General features: G+C 59.3%; 1 protein-coding gene across 1 annotated transcript; it reads left to right on the plus strand.

Moving 5' to 3' along the window:
* The first annotated feature begins 706 nt into the window (after positions 1-706).
* On the plus strand, positions 707-14,406 carry ADGRD2 (adhesion G protein-coupled receptor D2). Its single transcript, XM_032419003.1, has 16 exons — positions 707-782; positions 1,297-1,420; positions 1,850-1,955; positions 4,486-4,541; positions 5,159-5,285; positions 6,482-6,585; positions 6,780-6,882; positions 7,156-7,309; positions 7,825-7,958; positions 8,044-8,159; positions 9,008-9,128; positions 12,903-12,944; positions 13,061-13,114; positions 13,197-13,311; positions 13,893-13,951; positions 14,269-14,406. The coding sequence occupies exons 1-16, from the start codon at positions 707-709 to the stop codon at positions 14,404-14,406; spliced, it is 1,629 nt and encodes a 542-aa protein (XP_032274894.1).
* The last annotated feature ends 4,201 nt before the right edge of the window (positions 14,407-18,607 follow it).

An 18,607-nucleotide genomic window follows, 5' to 3' on the forward strand; every position in this document is an offset into this window, starting at 1 on the left:
GCTCAGACGTCTCTTCTCAGCCTCCATCACTTCCATTCTGTTTCCTGCCTTTGCCCGAGCCCTGCCCTCCCTCCAGATGCCCTCTCCCTTGACCTCCTGGCAAACTCCTATCTATCCTTCAGAACCTTGCTGGAGCATCAACTTCTCCAGGAAGCCTTGCCTGGTTTTAGCTCTCTCCTGACAGTCAGTTCCTCCTTCCGCTGTCACCCCGGCGGCTTGAACTTTTCTCTTGTTGCATTTGTGGTAATGACCTCATTCCTCCTGAAGCCCCCTGAGTGCCAGGACCATTTCTGAGTCATTTCTGCATCTCAGGCCAGACCCAAGTACACACTCAGTGAGTGTTTGTAGATTGACTGGGGCGCATATGGTGGACCTTTGGCAAAAACTGTGTCCTTTGGGCACCCAGTAGTTTCTGGGGGCACATTGATATTTGGTTCCTGGCCCCCAGGGACCTGCCTCTCAGTGATCCTCTGCCCTGGACTTGAAGAAGTCAGACTTACCTTGGGCGAGGTGCTGAGCCTCTCTGAGCTGGATTAGTGGCCTGGACCTGTGGCCGGGAGAGGGGAGGCGGACCCTGCTGGCGGGGGCCAGCTCAGCAGAAAGACCTCCCTCTGGAGGTCCAGCCACCCAGCCCCGTTTGATCCCAGGTCTGGAGGTGCAGAGCCTACACTTGAAGGAGGCCAGCAAAGAGGGCTATGTGTTCACGATGCCCCATGGGCATCCGGAGGGGCCCGGCCACATCCGCATCCCCGCAAGTGAAGTGAAGCAGCTCCTCGGGAAAGGTGGGTAAGGGGGACGGGTGGGGAGTGGGTCCCTCTTGGGGTCTGGGTCAGCCCTTGTGTTGCTAACTCTGCTACTTGGAATAAGTCACCTCACAGTTCAGAGCCTGTTTCCTTATCTGTAAGACTGTCCTCTTTGTACTTGCCTTGTGGGTTGTTATGAGGTTAAAAGCACTTGTCACATAGTAGGTGTTCACTGAGTCTCCTCCACTGAACTCCACGCATTTCCTCTTGGAAGTGGGTGGTGGAGGGAGCCTCCACCCTTGCTGCCACCCAGGGCTGGAAATCAGGACATGGAGCCAAAAGCCTTAGAGCTGTCTGGTTAAGTGCATGAACCATGGCTGGTTGGAATTCCAGTTCTACCACTTATTAACTGTGTGATCTTTGGGAAGGCAGTTAATCTCCACGAGACTCAGTTTCCCTATCTGTAAGGTGGGCAGAGCAGCTCCCTCGGGGCCAACCCGTGGCACTTGCTCAGTCACAGGGTGGGGTCTTGGGCCCCCTCCCCCTCATCCAGGCCTCTCCAGAGTCACCGTGATCCACAGCTGGTTCAGCTCGAGTGTCTTCCAGCACACCCTAGGGGAGCCTGGCCTAGAGCCCCAGGCCTCTCACAGCTCAGAAGAGGCAAGCAAGACGCAGAGGTGAGTGGGCCCCACCCAGTAGGCTGCTGAGGGTCTGGATCCCCTCCCCAGAGAAGGCCAGGCCTCCATCTCATCCCAGAGCCCTCATTCTGATAGGTACATCTGCCTTTAGCAGCCAGGACCAAACCCTTCCCTTCCCCAACACACACAATCTCTCTGGGCCTGCCAAAGGCGTGCCCCTGGAACCTGGCTTGACGACGGTCTGGGGTCCTGGCTTCAGTACTGAGACTCAATCAGAAGACAGGGCTTACTGAATTTACTAGCAAGTCCCCAAAGCAAAACTGGAACCCATGTGCCCTAATTCCAAGCACAGGACATTTCCTGATGTTTCTTTGGACACAAAGGGTATCATCTCCCCCTCTCCAGGCCGTCCAGGACCTCTCCCACACAGCCAGCTGGTGCCCTTAAAAGCTCCCTTTCTCCCCGCAGGTTTCTAAGCACCCAGGTGGGCTCAGCCATCATCTCCTCTGAGGTATGGGATGAAACCGGGGAGGTCAGCACGGCCGTGACCTTTCACCTACAGCACCAGGCCCAGGTACTGGGGGGGGGCGGCTTCTGGGAACTGCCACCCCACTACACTTATCCTGGTTTGATGCCCCCTACCCCAATATTCATTCATTTAAACCAAGATCTAAAAATGTTCAAGAAAAACACCCATTCATAAGCTACCCCATTGTCTTCAAGGGAACGGAAAGAGAAGTAGTTTATTCCACACTCCCTTTATGCTGGGTGCCTTAAATAAGCAACGTTCATGTAATTCTCCAACTGCCCATTCGACAGAGGCAAAAAGTGAGCTTGGCAGAGGGGCTGTGATGGGCCCCAGCTTGTAAGCGGCAGAGCTGAGATTTCATTATACATGTGCATGACTCGAAACACTGGTAGTTCTCATTGGAACATCCAGGGAGATGTGCAGAGGTCTGCATGGCAACGTGCTCCTGAGATCTGGAACAGTCGAAGTGCCCACCAAGGGGGACTGCGCAAAAAGCCACGTGCAGCTACGCACTGGAATAACCCGCTAGGGTTATGCAAGGAACAGGTCTTTTTCTATAACCTGACAGGGAAAGATCGCCAAGAAATGTTGCTTAATTTCATTACATGAAATACACAAATTCCTTCCTGCTTTTGAAACATTAGTTTCAGAGAAAGCTAAAGTCAGCTTTGCCCACAACCACGAATCCTAGACACGTACACACATGTACACATACCCCACAGTTTATCAGTCTTTGGTGTGTCAAACCAAGATTGTAAAAATCAATTTGATTGAAGCAGATAAATTTCCATACACTAAAAGGTCCATTTTAAGTATACAACTTGATGGGTTTTGACCAGCATATACACTCAGGGACCTCTGCCCTAACCAAGGTAAAGACTGTTTCCACCTTCCCAAAGGGCTTCTTTGGCCCCCATGCCAGGCAATCTTCCTCCCCTTTCATACCAGGGAATCACTGATCTGCTTCTTGTGACTGTAGATTCTGTCTTTTCTAGTGTTTCCCATAAATGGAATCATAGTGTATGCTGTGCTCTAGCATCTTTTGTCAGCTGGGGTTTTTGAGAATCATCCATATTGTTGCCTGTTTCAATAGTTTGCTCCTCTTTTTTTTTTTTTTTGAAGATTTTATTTATTTATTTGACAGAGAGAGACACACAGCGAGAGAGGGAACACAAGCAGGGGGAGCGGGAGAGGGAGAAGCAGGCTTCCTGCGGAGCAGGGAGCCCAATGTGGGGCTCGATCCCAGGACCCTGAGGTCATGACCTGAGCTAAAGTCAGATGCTTAACCAACTGAGCCACCCAGGTGCCCCAACAATCATCCATTTTAAAAGCAAATAACAGGTTTTCTTTGTGTTCCCAGCACCTACCATAGGATCGGAGACCTAGGAAAAATATTACAGATGAATGAATACACTGGATGATAATTCAGTCAACCCAAGAAATACTACACCCTCGGGCGCCTGGGTGGCTCAGTTGGTTAAGCAACTGCCTTCAGCTCAGGTCATGATCCTGGAGTCCCGGGGTCGAGTCCCGCATCGGACTCCCTGCTCAGCGGGGAGTCTGCTTCTCCCTCTGATCCTCCCCCCTCATGCTCTCTGTCTCCCATTCTCTCTCTCAGATAAATAAATAAAAAATCTTTAAAAAAAAAAAAAAGAAATACTACACCCTCGAGAGGCATCATCACAGAGTGGTGGAAAGAGCATGAGCAAGTCAGGACCCACCCTCAGCTCTGTGCTGTGTGATCTTGAGCAGATTAATGTCCCTCTCTTAAGCTCAGTTTCCTCATTTGAAATTACATGAATTTATACCTGTCTCCTAGGTTGCTATGAAGATCAGTCACAATAAAGGACATGAAAAACATGACACAGAGTCTCATATTCTAGTGAGGTGACATTGCTGTTACCCTTTCCAGTCGGGACACATAGCCCAAGTCCTGAGCTCAGGTCACTTTCCCTGCCTGGACTGGGGCTGGTACCACCGGTTGCTTAATGACATCTTATAAAATCTATGTTGTTGTCATTGTTTAATTACAAAAGTACTAATATGTTCATTATGACACATTCAAACTGAGACCTAGCCATGGTTAAATTAGCTGTGCATTTAATCCCAGACCTTTTGTGTGAGTGTTCACAATTATATAGACCATATATATATTTTTTTTTTTTTTACATAAATAAGTTCATATTATGCATGATGATGTGCAGCTTTTTTCTTTATTGAGCAATGTATAACGGAGCTCTTTCCCTGCCAGTAGATAGAGACCTGTCTGTTCATCTTACCAGGTGCAGAGCATCCCAAGAGGGATGTCATGGTGGTTTAACCGCTCCCCAAAGGATGGGCATTTAGCTTGTTCCCAGTATTTCAATATTATACATGATGTTAGCAGCAAGCCTCCCGCCCTTCCCTCCCCTCTGCCTCCCCACTGGCCTTTTTTCCCCGCTTCTTCACCCATGACCCACGCTGGGCAACCCCTGGTCCCTCCAACTCAGAGGCCTCAACATCCCCCTGCATCCTCCTGGTCTCTCCTCCCCATACTCGTTCGCACACCTGCTCTGTTCCTGTTTCCTGCCCTCAGGCCTTCCCGCAGAAACTGGTGGAGCCTGTCTGTGCTTTCTGGAACTTCAGTAGTGGGTGAGTTTCCATTTCCAAGTTCTTTCTTTAAGGCAATTTGGTGTTTGTTTTTTTTAAGCCATCCATTCTGCTTGAGGATGAGGTGTGTTTTTGGTCTCCAATCACCACCTGTCTTGCCTCAGGCCCCTCCCCAGCCCCAGCACAAGCTGGAGCAAGAGAATCTGTTACCCAGGAGGAAGTAAGCTCCCCGTCATGGGAGATATGCGAGCACACTCTGTGGGGTGCCTAGGAAGAGACCCATCTGTCAAATAGGTGTTAGATTTGATGATATATCCAAGGCCAGGGCCCTCGGGCATGTGAAGGAGCAGAGGAGGGTTCAGAGCTGAGCCCCAGCTCCCTGCCCTGGATCCTTAGCTGAACATCAATCACTGTCGCTTAGTAATTAACGCAATTAATCAGTTGTAATCACTGGTATTGGCCCCATGGCCCCCTATCATCCCTGAGAGTGTTAAGTGCATTTTACAGATGGGAAACTAAGGCTTGCCCAAGGTCACAAAGCTGGTTGGAGGCAGAGCAGTGATGGGCCCCAAGCTTTGGAGAGAGGCTTTCCCCGGCTTGCCAGCTACCCCCACCCCCACCCCATTTCAAGAGCCCTTCTGTTCCCTGCCCTCCCCCAGCCCAGACACAGGGGGCTCGTGGGCCCCTACTGGCTGCTCTGTGGCCACCGTGTACGAGGACTCGACTGCCTGCTTCTGCAATCACAGCACGAACTTTGCTGTCCTGTTGCAGGTGTATGACGTCCAGGTGAGTCCCAGGGAGGTAGCGTTGGGCGGAGGCAGTGGGGAGGTGATGTCAGAACCAAGTCTTAAATGATGACCAAGAGTGGAACAGAAAGGCATTCGCAGCAGAGAGTCAGTCTGAGCAAAGGCAAGGAGACTAGAAATGGCAGGCAGACTGGGCACATTCCAGAACTTCGCTGTGTCTGGAGCTCCCGGTGCCAAGCCCAGGAGTGGAAAAAGACGGAGGGACAAGTGAGGGGGTCAGATCCCAGAGCCCAGGATGCTCATGCACTGGGTAGGGGACCAACAGGAGCACGTTCCACGGGCGTTGGATTTGCCCCGAGGGCGCCCTCTGGTGCCAGGAGTGAGCTGGAGGGGCAAAGAGCAGCGAGGGGTCTGCGGGGCAGAGCACAGGGGCCCGGCCTGAGGGGACAGCGGGCAGATGGAGGAGACGGGACTGAGGAAGGAGGAGGTGGTCCGGGACAAAGGCCTGGGTAACTGGGGGATGAGGGAGGCATCTCAGCGAGGGCACAGGAGGGTGACGGGGTGGGGCCGGCCACGGGGCCGAGGGCGACGGGGCAGGAGAGGGCTCAGCGGGAGATGAAGAGCCTGCAGGTAAAGCCGTGGCTGAGATGAGGTCAGAACAGGAGACCGAACCAAGGGAGGCCCCTGGGAGGCCCCAGCATTTACACCCAGTTCCGGGAGGAGAGCAGGACAGGTGTGCTCACTAGAGCTGGCAAGGGACTCGGAGGGGTCACTTGCTAAGAGACTGAGTGACAACAGGGCCAGAGGCTCAGGAATGCCAGGGTCCCTTGGCGTGTTGGGGAGCACACTAGAGAAACTCGCTCTCAGACAGATTCACGCTGTGAAACCAGAGCGGGGCCATGTTTGCCTGTCAGCTCCACGCCCCCCCACCCCAGTGTGTGTGGGGGGGTGTCACCTCCCATCCAGTGCTCTCAGGAGCTGTAGAATCAGTGAAAGCTGGACTGATCCGGGCCAGGTTAGGGAGAGCTAGCAGGAGAGGACATGAAAATGCTGTCTTATTAAGTGCCTGCTGTATGTAAGCCTGGCCCTGCTGCCTGGGGCTGTTGCCATCCCTGCTTCACTGCAGACAAGGAGGCTCGGGGAGCCTTGCTGGACCGGGACAGGGTGAGGCCTGGTCTGCTCAGGTCAGGGCGGTGACAAGGCTACTGTCCTCCGGGGTCTTCGGCCCTCCCGCAGAGGAGCGCCGAGGAGGAGTCACTGCTGAGGACGCTCTCATTTGTGGGTTGCGGTGTGTCCTTCTGCGCCCTGGTCACCACCTTCTTGCTCTTCCTGGCAGCCGGGTGAGACGAGCTCCGGGCGTGTCCATCCTCGTCCCAGAAGACCCTGGTCCAGGGTCTCCCTTAGGGCTGTGGGCCCCCCGTGGAGCTGCCGTCTCTGTCTTCATTAGCTCACCCACGGGGACCCGAGCAGGCAGAGGCTGATAGCGGGTGGGGGCTGGTGCTGGTGTCCTTGTGACGGACTCCTGCCTATCCAGGGTCCCCAAGTCAGAGCGAGCCACGGTCCACAAGAACCTCATCTTCTCCCTGGCCTCTGCCGAGGGCTTCCTCATGGCCAGCGAGTGGGCAAAGGCCAACAAGGTGGGCACCCAGCAGATGTGCTTGTGAGCTCAGGGGGGACCAGCCTTTTCTAGGTTGCCCCCCACATCTTCACTTGGCTCCATTTCCTGGGGGGAGCATGGCCCAGAGATGAAAAAAGGCCCAGAATGGTGAAGGTGGGCCCAGGGCAATGCCCAGAGACCTTCCCCACTGATACCTCCTTGGGTTGGCGATGCCAGGCACGGGCATGGGACCCAGAGCAGGGCTGCACCCACAGCTGGCCTTGGTGGGGCTCGGCCACCCTCCCACCCACAGGTGGCATGTGTGGCCGTCACAGCTGTCATGCATCTCCTCTTTTTGGTCGCATTCTCCTGGATGCTGGTGGAGGGCCTCCTGCTGTGGAGCAAGGTGGTGGTCGTGAGCATGCGCCCGGGCCCCAGGATGACGCTCTACTACACCACAGGCTGGGGTGAGGCCCCTCGGCTCTCTGCTCCCGCTCTGTTCTCAACTCTGCCTCGTGCGGCCTCTTGCTGTTCAGCACCGCCCGATCCCCATCTCCACCAGGCACCCAGCACCCATCTCTGACGCAAGCTCAAGTTGCTCAGCTCTGTCACCCCCCAGTGTTGCCCAGCCCCAGCCCCTCTTCATCGTCTTCCTCTCCAACCACGTCAACTCCCGACTGCTAGCGCCACCTCCCTGATCCGTGGCCCGCTGACCCGCATGCCAGTCACTGCCCTCCTTCTCCACTGATTCCCATCCCTAAGCTCTCAGCTCCATCCCAGATGTCCCGCTCCCCAGCCCTTCGGGGCTCCGAGGCCACCCCCGGAGGATCAGGTCCACCCAGCCCCCTGCCCAGATCTTCCCGTGCCCACCAGGGCGCCTGCTGCCGTGGGACAGCTATGGGCGGCAGCTCTGGGGTAGGGCCAGGTCCGCGAGAGGACAGGCTGCGAGGCGTGGTCCCGAGGGCACTCATTCTTCTCCTAGGTGTGCCTGTGGCCATTGTGGCCGTCACCCTGGCCATGTCCCCCCATGACTACGTGGCCGCCGGGCACTGCTGGCTCAACGTACACACAGACACCATCTGGGCCTTTGTGGGCCCTGTGCTCTTCGTGCTGACTGTGAGCAGGGAGGCCTGGGGGGAGGCAGGGCGGGTCACGCTGGGGAAGGGGGAGGCCCTTTCACCCGCTGACGCCCGCTCTCCAGGCCAACACTTGCATCCTGGTCCGCGTGGTCATGGTCACTGTGGCCAGTGCCCGCCGCCGTGCCCGCATGCTAAGCCCACAGCCCTGCCTGCAGGAGCAGGTCAGGATCCAGACATGGTGAGGCCCGGAAGTGGGGGGAGCGGATGGGAGGCTCATCAGATGGGAGCCTATGGGAGTCCGTGGCAGCAGGATGTGGACCTGAGGCCATGTGCATTCACGGATGCAAAGCTATCCCTGAGCATAAGTGTGCACATGCGTCCCTGCTCGTGTGTGCACGCACACTCATGTGTGTGGACGTGGGTGAGCATGTGCCCACGCGTGTCACCTGCGGGATGGTAATCAGTCCTAAGTGTCGACGAGTGGGAGGCCATGTAGACACGAGCCGCTTTCCTGGGAGCTCGCCGTCTACTGATGGCACGGATGGCCTGGTAGGGACAAGGTAGGGGAGACCCCCAGATCAGGCGGTCCCCAGAAGTTCGGGTTCAGAGTGAGGATTTAGGTCCCCACCCCTGCAGGAACTCCCCTCACTCTCCAGGGCCATGTCCTGCTGAAAGGAGGATCCCCTTGCCCTTGCTTTCCCCCACCCCATCCTTGGCAACCCAAGCCAGTGGGTCCCCGAAAAGCCAGGGAGCCCCAGGGGTCCCTAAGAAAGGAAGACTTTGGACTCCAGGCCCCCTGGATCCACTGCCTACGCCTTAGCCCTCCCTCTGAACAGCTGCGACACCCTTCCTCTGAGCCAGGATTGGGACTGGGACCCCATCTCACCAGTGCCAACCATTTCTGGGTTTGAGAAGGGACAGCCAAGTCCGGCTGAAGATTCCGGCTACACCTAAGTCCTGAGCAGAGGACCCCGGTCGGCCACTCCGACCCCTCTCCATACGCCTCCCACGTGCTGCCCTGCCCAGTAGCCTGCAGGGGCTCCCAGGCCACCCCGGCCTCCCTCAGCCCTGCCTGCTCTCCTGCAGGGCCACGGTGAAGCCGGTGCTGGTCCTGCTGCCCGTCCTGGGCCTGACCTGGCTGGTCGGCGTGCTGGTGCACCTCAGCCCAGGCTGGGCCTACGCCGCCGTGGGCCTCAATTCCTTTCAGGTACTTCCAGGCCCTGGGCTCTGACATGCCGTGGAGCTCAGAGGGAGTGACTGGTTTGTCAGGAGACGGGCAAGGAGTGTCCTCTCCGTCATGGGAGTCACTGACAGCGACCAGGGGACGTTGTCAAGAGGCAGGAGGGTGAGGGCAAGAGTGGGAACCAAGCCTCGAATCAAAGAAGCAGCACATCAGGGAGGATTTTGTGCCCACAGTTTACAGTCGAGGGAGCTGAGGTCCAGACACTCAGGGGTGTGGCAGAGGGTCCAGGCTCCTGGCTGGTGCAAGAGCTACTTGAGGCCTCAGACACCCGTGACCTGTCCCCTCGGGCTCAGTGGGTGGCCCGCTGTGGGGCAGCGTTAGGCGCTGCACTGGTGAGGGCAGCAGTTAGAGAGGACTTGCTCAGGGGGACGACGCTCAGCCCACATGAATGAGGCGGTCCCAGTGGCGCTGCAGCAGGCCTCCCGCGGGCCTCTAGGGGCCTGTGTCCGGGAGCCACGGAGAGGGGTCAGGCCCCGGTGCCCAGGGGGTTTGCGGTCCCGTGGGGGGACCCAGATATAGACACAGACAGGCACAACCCAGGGGCCTGAGTTCTGGGAGGGAGGTGGGTCCAAGCAGGGCCTCTCTGGCCCTGCCCTTCCCCTCAGCCTCCCTTGCGCCCCGCAGCAGCTCTTCTGCTGCCCGCCCCTACTCCTCCCAGCTCCTGTCAGGGCTGAGAAAGGGAGTGGCTCGGGTGGACAAAGCAAGCTCAGGAAATGAGGTACAAATTCTGCCCGGGGTCCATGTGTCCCAGAGCTCCTCCTGGGGACCTGCTCGCCTCTCCTGGGATGAAGGGGCCAGTCATTCATCCATCCTCGTGATATTTGTCGAATGCCTAGGAGGTGCCAGGCACCAGGCACTGTTCCAGGCAGGGGGGACAGAGCAGGAACAGAGGCTGCAAAATGCCGTGTTCTTGTAGAGCTGACCATGGCCAAGGCCAGGTGTGAAGTGTTGGGGGGGGAGGGCAGCAGGGATCGAGGAAGGGTGCCGAGGGTGGTGACTACCAGGTCCCGGTCCACGTCGCCTTCTCGCCCTGGGCCGTGGGGACGCGCCACTCTCAGCCAGGCATGGGAGTGGAGAGAGGAAAGAAGGGGCCGCTGCTGGGGGAGCGTGGAGGCCATGCCCAGAGAGGGGCCCAGAAAATGAAGAAAAACGGGGCTTCCAGCTACTCCCAAAGAAGCACGGCTCCCAGAGACCTGTGTGGGCCTGAGCAGTGGGGGACGGAGGGCAGCACCGCACCCCTTCCCGGACACAGAGCAGCCCTTCCTCAAGCCCCGCGCTTCCAGAGCATCCTGGGTTCAAATGTGGGCCCTGTCGGGTTAGGCTGCGACTCTGCCTGGGGTGCCCCCACCCCCTGCAGCAGTGGCCGGGGCAGCAGCAGGCCATTGCCATGGTGACCACTGCGGTCATCCCTGTGGTGGCCCTCCGGTGGGCAGCGCTGTGGCCGCAGAACCAGTGCCACCTCTCGTCCCCCTCCCTCCGACCCCCTCCCCATCCTTTCTGCTCCCCTTGTCTCGCTTCTTCATCTCTTCTCTGAATTTTCTCTGCGGTTCCTTCTCTGTCCCCTCCTCCTCTGGCATGGCCCTCCCTCTGTGTCTCCCTTTCTGTTGACCCCTGACCCCCCCACCCCTGCTGGCTTTTGTCCTTGAGCATGACCCCTCTCCCCCTCTCAGTCAGCCGCAGACCTTCCTTGCCGAGGTCTCCTGGTGCAGGAGGGAAGAGGCTGCCTTGTGGGGTCAGATGGCGCGTGACCTGGGCCCGCCCCGACGTTCCCGGGACCATCTCCACGCAGGTCCCCCAGTCAGGCTGCCTTCTCTGGGTCCCTCCCCACGCCTGGCCTTTCCTCTCCTCTGTCTTCCCTCCACCTGCCGTCCCTCCCTGTCTTCCTCACCCCGCTCACCTCCAGGTGTCCCTCTGTCACTGTGGGGCATCAGCTGGGCAGGACCTGCCCTCAGGACCGCCCTCCTTCCCTGGAGCCGGCCTGGGGCAGAGGGACTGAACTCGGCTGGGCCTCAGCCACTCTTCAGGGCTGATGTGTCTCCTTGTGGCTCCTGGGCAGGGTTTTGTGACGGGAGAGCTGAGCCGCACTTCTAACCAGCTCTGGTTCCTGGGGCGGAGGGAGTCCTGTTGGGAGGCCCGGACAAGTTGAAACAAGCCTCAGCTTCCACGTCTCTATACAGGGGATCCTACTCTCCATCTCCATGGGATCCTTGTGGGGTTCAAGTGAGGTGACATTTGCAAAGGGCAAAGCACCACACGTGGCACCCACCAGGAGCACCATGAGCAGGCGCGGATTTGTTTCCTTCAGGCTCTGGGGGCCCGCGCTGGGCCACGTGCTGGAGAGAGCCTGCTAGTGCGCAGGATCCCAGAACTGAGCCACACACCCACAGCATGGCATGACGGAGGCCGAGAGGCTGAGGGAACGTGGGGGCAGGCTGGGGACAGAGGAGCCACTCATGGGGAGGCAGAAAGGGTGCTTCCTGGAGGAAGTGATTATCGGCCAATACCCAAACTCAATGAGAGAGAGGAATGTTTTAGGTCAGGGGAGCATGGTGGGATCCAATGGACACATGAAGTGGGGACACATGAGCCGGTGAGAATGGGACAAGAGGAGGGGTGGCGGCCAGATGAGGTCCCCAGAGCTGTTGTAAGGAGCTCAGATGTGATCTCAGAGGTGCCAGGGAGCCTCGGAGAATGTTAGGCAGGTAGGTGCTGGTGGGGTTGGGGTGGAGTTTGAAAAGCTGCCTTTGTTCGGGTGGGAGGAGCGGGTAAAAGGCTGCAGAGGGGAGACAGGCTGGCTGGGGGGAGGAGAGGCCTGGGGGGCACCAGGGCCTGTCTTAGGGTGGAGGGTGGTATCAACCCAGTTGGGGCCTAAGAACCAGGGGGAGCAGTCAGGCTCTGAGGCTGAAGCTAGAAGGCCTCCAGGAGGCCCGCTGGACACCAACCTGTGTCCTCCAGTCTGAGCCTCAGGGCAGGGGCTATTGCCTGTCCAGGTAGAATCTGAGGAAGGCCTAGGCTCCAAATTCCACCTGCTGGGTCACACTTTGGCCTGGGACTCATTGCTCTGTCCCCTGCCCCAGGCCCCACAGTCCCTCTCCAACAAACAGGAAGAATTAATCCACACTGCCCCAGCATGGAGCTGCTATGAGGATTGTCACCCCAAGTGTGATGGTACTTTGTGAGTGGCCAGGCCCTCTTGGTCCTCACGTGTGTGGGCAGGAAGAGCCAGCTACGACCCAGCCACCGTGCTGAGTCCTTCACACACAGCAGGAGCTGAGTCCGGGCTTCCGCTTTCCAGGTGAAGAGACAGAGGGTCAGAGAGACACTCGGCTAGAGGCACAAATCAGCATGCATTCACACGTCTGCTGTCCCAGGACTTGATTTAGCCTTGATTTTAGGAAGGTGTCCCCCCACCACCACCACCCACTCTTGCAGCCATGATGAGGCTGTGAGGATGGGGCAAGTAGGGGTGGGGGGATGCAGAGCGACAAGAGGGCAGAGAGGCTGTCTGGTGGCCAGAGGCTGAAGGCATGGGGTCGAGTGGGGAAAGGCCCCTTCTGGTTCTCTCTGCCATAGAATGTCACAGATGTCCCCTCCCAAGTGCAGGAGAGGGGCAGGGCAGGATTTGTGTTCATCAGCCTGTGTCTCTCAATATCTCTGGGTATCTCTGGGTGTGTCTCTGTTGTGGCCACAGGGCCAAGGGGGGAGTGACACCCACCCACATGCTGGGTCTATCCTCAGGGGCCATACATCTTCCTGGTTTATGCTGCCTACAATGGGGAGGTGAGTTGGGGACACCGGCTGCTGGGGGGTGGGGTGGGCAGGACTAACTCGCAGGGCCCCTGTGGCTGGGGGTCAGGGGGAGGGTCCTAGGCCTGACCCTGATGCCCAACCCCCAGGTCTGGAGCGCCCTGCAGAGGATGACGGAGAAAAAGACAACAGAGGCCTTCACGGTGGGTGCGGGCAGGTGGGGATCCTGGGGCGGGAGGTCCCACTCACCACCAGGATTCCAGTGCCCACACCGCTTCCTTTCAGGCCTGCTCCAGCCCCATGGGCCCAGGGTCCCGCCTGAGGTTCCTGGGTCCCTGGGAGGTGGCGCAGGACAACCCTGTAGCTTTGGTTCCAGCCCGAAGACATTTGGCTGTTAGAGGTAAGGCCACACCAGCCCCCACTCTGAGTACTACCCAGAGCCTCAGTTTCCCCAGTGCTCAGGTAAAGCTGGGAAGGCGATGGCAGATCCTATTGGCCCATCCGAAAGACAAAGAGACTGAGGCCCAGAGAATTCTGCAAGCACGGAGCCTGGGGGATGGCTTAGAAATGGCTTATTTTTTTCCACCACCACCAGGGAACAAGGGCCCCAGCTGCCTGGCCCCGAAGCAGGGCTTGCCCAGGGCCACCTCCCTTGGGTCTCCATGCAAAGGGGGGTTGGGGTTCCCAAAGCCAGGTGAATAGATGAGGTTTGGGGCCCTGAGACAGAGCATGGGCTAAATGACTTCAAGGCCAGTCCAGGAGTTTCAGTCCCAGCTCCTAGTTCACCGGCTGTGTGCCCTTGGGCATGTTACCTTCCCCCTCTGGGCCTTAGTTTCTTCATCATTAATCTGTGGAGTAAACCTTTGAGTGGATCCTTAGGGTCTTTGATAACGAGGTCCTGTCCAGGGCAGGAGAGCAGAGAGAGAGCTTCCTGCCTCAACCTCCGAAAAGTTCACCTACTCCAGTGTTTTTCTCCTGTAGGGACCCACAGCCCCAGAATCCCCACAACCTTCTCCTCCATTGCAGAACCTGAGAGACCGGTGAGGCTGGGACAGGGGTGGCAGGGTCTTGCCAGGGGGCTAGCAAGTATGTCCCACAGGGTGGGGGAAACCACAGGGACCAGGGGAGGGTTGGGGTAGGGGGGCTTCCTCTGGGGATCCAAGGGGCCCTATTCCTCAGTTACCAGGTGGTAGGGCACTGGGAACCGCCCGGAGGTGCTGACTACGCACGGGCAAAACCTGAATGCCAAGGCCACTGGGGGTGGAGGAGTCATCACCAAGGTCGCCCAGGGTCCCCAGGGCAAGGGGGAATGGAAGGAGTGGGGGACCCCTCCCCTGACGACCTCCTCCGTCCTCAGGGTGTGGAGCTGACAGCGTTCAAGGCGTCAGGTACAGCTCCCACCCCAGCGGGTTCCCCTTTGCCCCTTGGCACCTGGACGCCCCCCTCAGCCCCACTGCACCGGGATGGAAGTGATCTGAGAAGCGAGCGCACCTGACCTCCCACTACTTGCGGGGCCCTTCCTCTTGTTCTGCTCCTTGTCGGTGCCGAAAGTCCCCCATTAGCACACTGGGGGCCTGTCAGCAAAGTGCAGTGCTCTTTGGGAGAGGCACACTCCGGATAGATTTGGGACCCCTTCGCAGAGCCGGTGCTGCGGGAGGGGCAGTGAGCTAGGAGCCTGCCTTCCTCTGTGCACCCACTCCATCTGGCCCCCCAGGGCCCCCCCTCCTGCCCGCACCCCTCCCAGAGTCCCTATCCTGATGCCTCGTGGGCTGAAACGACTTCCAAACCTGGTGAGAAGCAAGTGCTTTCCTCGCAGGCTCAGTTCCCCCAAGTGGAGGGCTGATGGGGGCCTGTGGGCAGCGCGGCAAAGCTGGGGCCACCCCAGTCCCTGCTCAGGGAGAGGACTGAGTCTGGGGAGCTCAGCCTGGCCCGAGGGGAGCCGAGGGCCCTCTGGCCACTGTCAGCCTCTCTCCGCCTGAGTCCCCCAAGTCTTCGAACACAGCTGACTGTAGGAGGGGCTGCCGGCCACTGCCCCGCCTCAAACCGGGGGATCCTTCCCAGCGTGGGCAGGAGGCCCGTTTGTGCGGCTCGAACCGGGGCTGGGCTCTGGGCTAAAGCCCTGCGTTGGCTGACACCTTTCATCTGGGGACCTGGGGACACTATCCTCCCATCGTGCCGATGGGGAAAGTGAGGCACCGGGGCAGTCACATAGGTGTAAACGGAGGCACATTCGAAACCCAAGTCTGTAGGAGCCCAGGCTCCCGCGGGCCTCCTCCCCTGCCTGGTGTCCCAGTCCCGGGAGCCTCAGCACCCCCTTCTGCAACGTAGGCCGGGGGCGCCCCCTGCAGGCCAGCGCGCGGTGGGCCTGCCGCAGGGCCGACGGCGCCCCGGCTCCCGCGGGCCCCCAGCCGCCCCCGCCCCGCGCCCCCCCGCCCCTCCCCCCACCCCCGCAGGCGCGGCGCCGGTGGGAACAAGAGCGGCAGCGGCGCCTCCGCGCTCAAGTGACAGCGCCTTTGTCTCTGCTGAATGGGTGCGTTGCTAAGGCCGATCGTAGCAACGGAGCCTCTTCCACCTCGGCCCGCGGCCGGCCCCACCCTCCGCACCCCCAACCTGCCTCGCCCTCCCTCCGGACGCCCTAGCCCCCCTCCCCCTCCGCAGCCCGCGACCTTCTCAGGTGGCCCGAGCACGAGGTCCCTCACGAGGCAGCCACCGCCCTTCCCGAAAGCCTCTGGGCATCAGGTGTTGGAGAGAAACTGAAGCTCAGAGAGGGGATGGGGAAGACTGCCCAGGGCCCCCCGGGGCCAGAATCCGCCCCCCCAGGGCTTCCCCCAGCCTCAGTTCCCAGTCCCCTCCAGGGGCCCCCACCACGATTCTCCACCAGGTCAGCCCGGCACCTTCCTCCCAGGTTTCTAGACAGTGCGAGCGGACCTTCCTCCAGGCTCTGCGTGGGGACCTCTGAAAGGTCCCACCGGGGGCCCCTGCGGGACAGATAGCAGCCTCTGCCTCAGCCTCGCCCTGGCATGGTGCCAATGCTGCTGCGCCCCCCCCCCCCCGCCCAGCCCCCGAACTTTGTCCAAGATTGTCCCCCCCACACCTTGCCCGCCTGCCTGGAAGTTCTGACAGCCCCGTGGTAGCTCTCGTAATAAATAGTACTACTGTGACCCGTTCCTCCCTGGGGGTCACCCTGGCCTGGGGAGTCCCTGGGAGGAGGATGGGACAAGGGAAGCGGCCACTTTGTCTTTGGGACTCAAGACAACCCCAGTTTCATTAACAGGGTAGGTGCAGCCAACACTTATTAGTGCCTACTGTGTACCTGGCTGGTACTGAGCCCTTGATTGCCTTAGAGCTGTGCGTCCTCACCTCAGCCCCGTGACCACCGTTGCCCCTGTTGTAACAGAGGAAGAAACTGAGGCTCAGAGAAGGCCTCCCCAGCTGGTAGTCTGGGGGCCAAGGGGTGGCAGTCACAGTGAGGTGGAGTCACCCAGAAAAGACCGCTCAGAGAAGGCATCAGGGTAGGTGGGACTGGCTCCAGGTACGACGGGTCATGCTGCGGGGAGACCCCAACTCAGACTCTGGCTACGGGACCAGGTCCGGCCACCACTGACTCTGTGGCAGGGGGCAAGATTCTTCTGGGAGTCCGGGTCCCTTCTTAGGTAGAGCTGGTTTCAGGGCCGAGGGGAGCAGCGGTGGTGATGTGTTAGGGCACTAGGGTGGGTCCTGAGGTGGAAGCCAGGCGAAGGAGGGGCCCGGGGACTGCTCACACTGTCCTGCTGACCTCAGGCTGGCCCAGAGGCTGCCGGAGCCAGAGGATGTGGCACAGCCGGGGAGCATCAGAGCAGCCTCCCTGGAGGAGGCGCACGTGAGTGGAGGCGGGGCAGGGTTACATGAGAAGCCCCGAGACCCAGCCAGGGACAAGTTGCACCCAGTTCTCCCCATAGCCTTATGTGTCGCTTCCACTCTGGGCCCCACCTGGCTTGTCTGGGACAAAATCTATCCAGGGGTTGACCCATCAGGCAAGGGCAGGGGGCTGGGTATTTCATTCTGGGGATGGGGGCTGTCGAACCTTCCGAAGCCCCTCATCTGCAGAACGGGGGCCATCAAGCCCCACCCCACAGGCAACAAGAGGGTAAGTGCAGTCTTGTGTGCTATTCCCTGGGCCCAGCACATAGTAGGAATGTCGGCTGTCTTCAGAGAAGGATGTGCAGGGGACTGGGGGCACACAGAGCCCACTGTGTAGAGGAGATGTGTAGGGCTTTGAAGACCCCCAGCAGAGACGGAGGCCGGCAGGTTTGGGCAGTGGGGGAGGCAGCAGCGGTCCGCCTGCTCTGGGAAGGCCCAGCAGTGCCATAGAGAGGATGCCAGGCTGGGGACCACCGCTGAGGTTCCAGAGAACAAGGCACTCAGCCTGGCTGTCTGCTGCCACGGAGCCGGAGGAGGGGCGCCACGACACGGGGAAGCAAGAAGGTGGCTCTGAATTGGGCGGCCACTTGGTCTCTCCTGCCTGCATTTGCAGTGTCCTCTGACTCCTTCCCCTCACCTCCAGGGGAGGCCTGCCTCCCCGCCGACTAATCATGTGGTCATGTGGACTGGCGGGGGTGCGGGGGGGGGGGGAGGTCCAGGAGTGGCCACCAAGGAGTCCTTTCCAGTCTCCCCTCCTCCTACTCCATACCCTTCCTCCCACCACCCCCTCTCTTTACTCTCCAGCCCAAATAACTTCGCTTAGGTCCCCAGCCACCTGCCCACACTGCCCCCAACTCTTGTCTTAGCTGGCAAACCCCTGGACATCCTTTAAAACCCAGCTTGGATGACACCTCTGCCGAGAAGACTTCCTGTCGCCCCAGGGGCAGAATCAATCCCTTCCTCCTCTTCGCTGGCTCTTATGTGATGGATCACACAGGATTACGAAATGACTGAGAGGCCTCCTGCGAGACTGGAAGCTCCCCAGAGGCAGGAACCCGAGCATCTGCTTCACTTCTGAAGGTGCCAGGCGGGAAAAGGACACTTCTTCTTTGCATAAAAGCCACTGCCAAGCTGTGTGCCTGGCGGGGGGGCATCTTTTTTCTGTCGTGCACAGAGGCATGAAGTGGTCCGAGAGTGGCCCCAGGGGTGAACTAGTCAGGTCGGTCGGGATGATGGAGGTTGGCGTGATGGCTCTGCCCCTTCTTGATGTGGGACCTTGGACAGGCCACTTCACCCCTCCAGACCTCAGTTTCCTCATCTGTAATCTGGAGCTGCCACCTACCGAAGTGGCTTTGAGGAGCAGATGGGACAACAAAACAGGACAAAGCCAGTGAAGCCCTGGAGGACATCTAGAGCAGAGGCAGCTCGCCTCAGAAAGCAGCCGCGCTCACTGCTGCCTCCCAGCGGGGGAGGCAAGAGATTCAGGGAGAGGGGCCAGGCCCGGGGCCACCAGATGGACCAAGAGGAAAGGCCGGTGCTCCCAAGTCAGGAGGACCCGGGCTTGAATCTGCCCCTGCAGATCACTGACTGAGGGGCACCTGCCAAGTGCCTCTCCTGGATCCTAAGCCCTGCCTGACCGGGCTACCGTAGGGACAGGGACATAAGGGACCGCACACAGTAGGTGCTCATGAAATCATTGCTCCCTTCTGCCCAAGATGGCGGTTGAGATGCACGGCCAGGGTGGAACTCCGGCTGAGGCCCAGGAAGACACAAGCATCTCCCAGGCCTCCTGGGTA

This window comes from Phoca vitulina, unplaced genomic scaffold (genome assembly GCF_004348235.1).
Source record: "Phoca vitulina isolate PV1807 unplaced genomic scaffold, GSC_HSeal_1.0 scaffold21, whole genome shotgun sequence".
In the NCBI taxonomy this organism is placed as follows: Eukaryota; Metazoa; Chordata; class Mammalia; order Carnivora; family Phocidae; genus Phoca; species Phoca vitulina.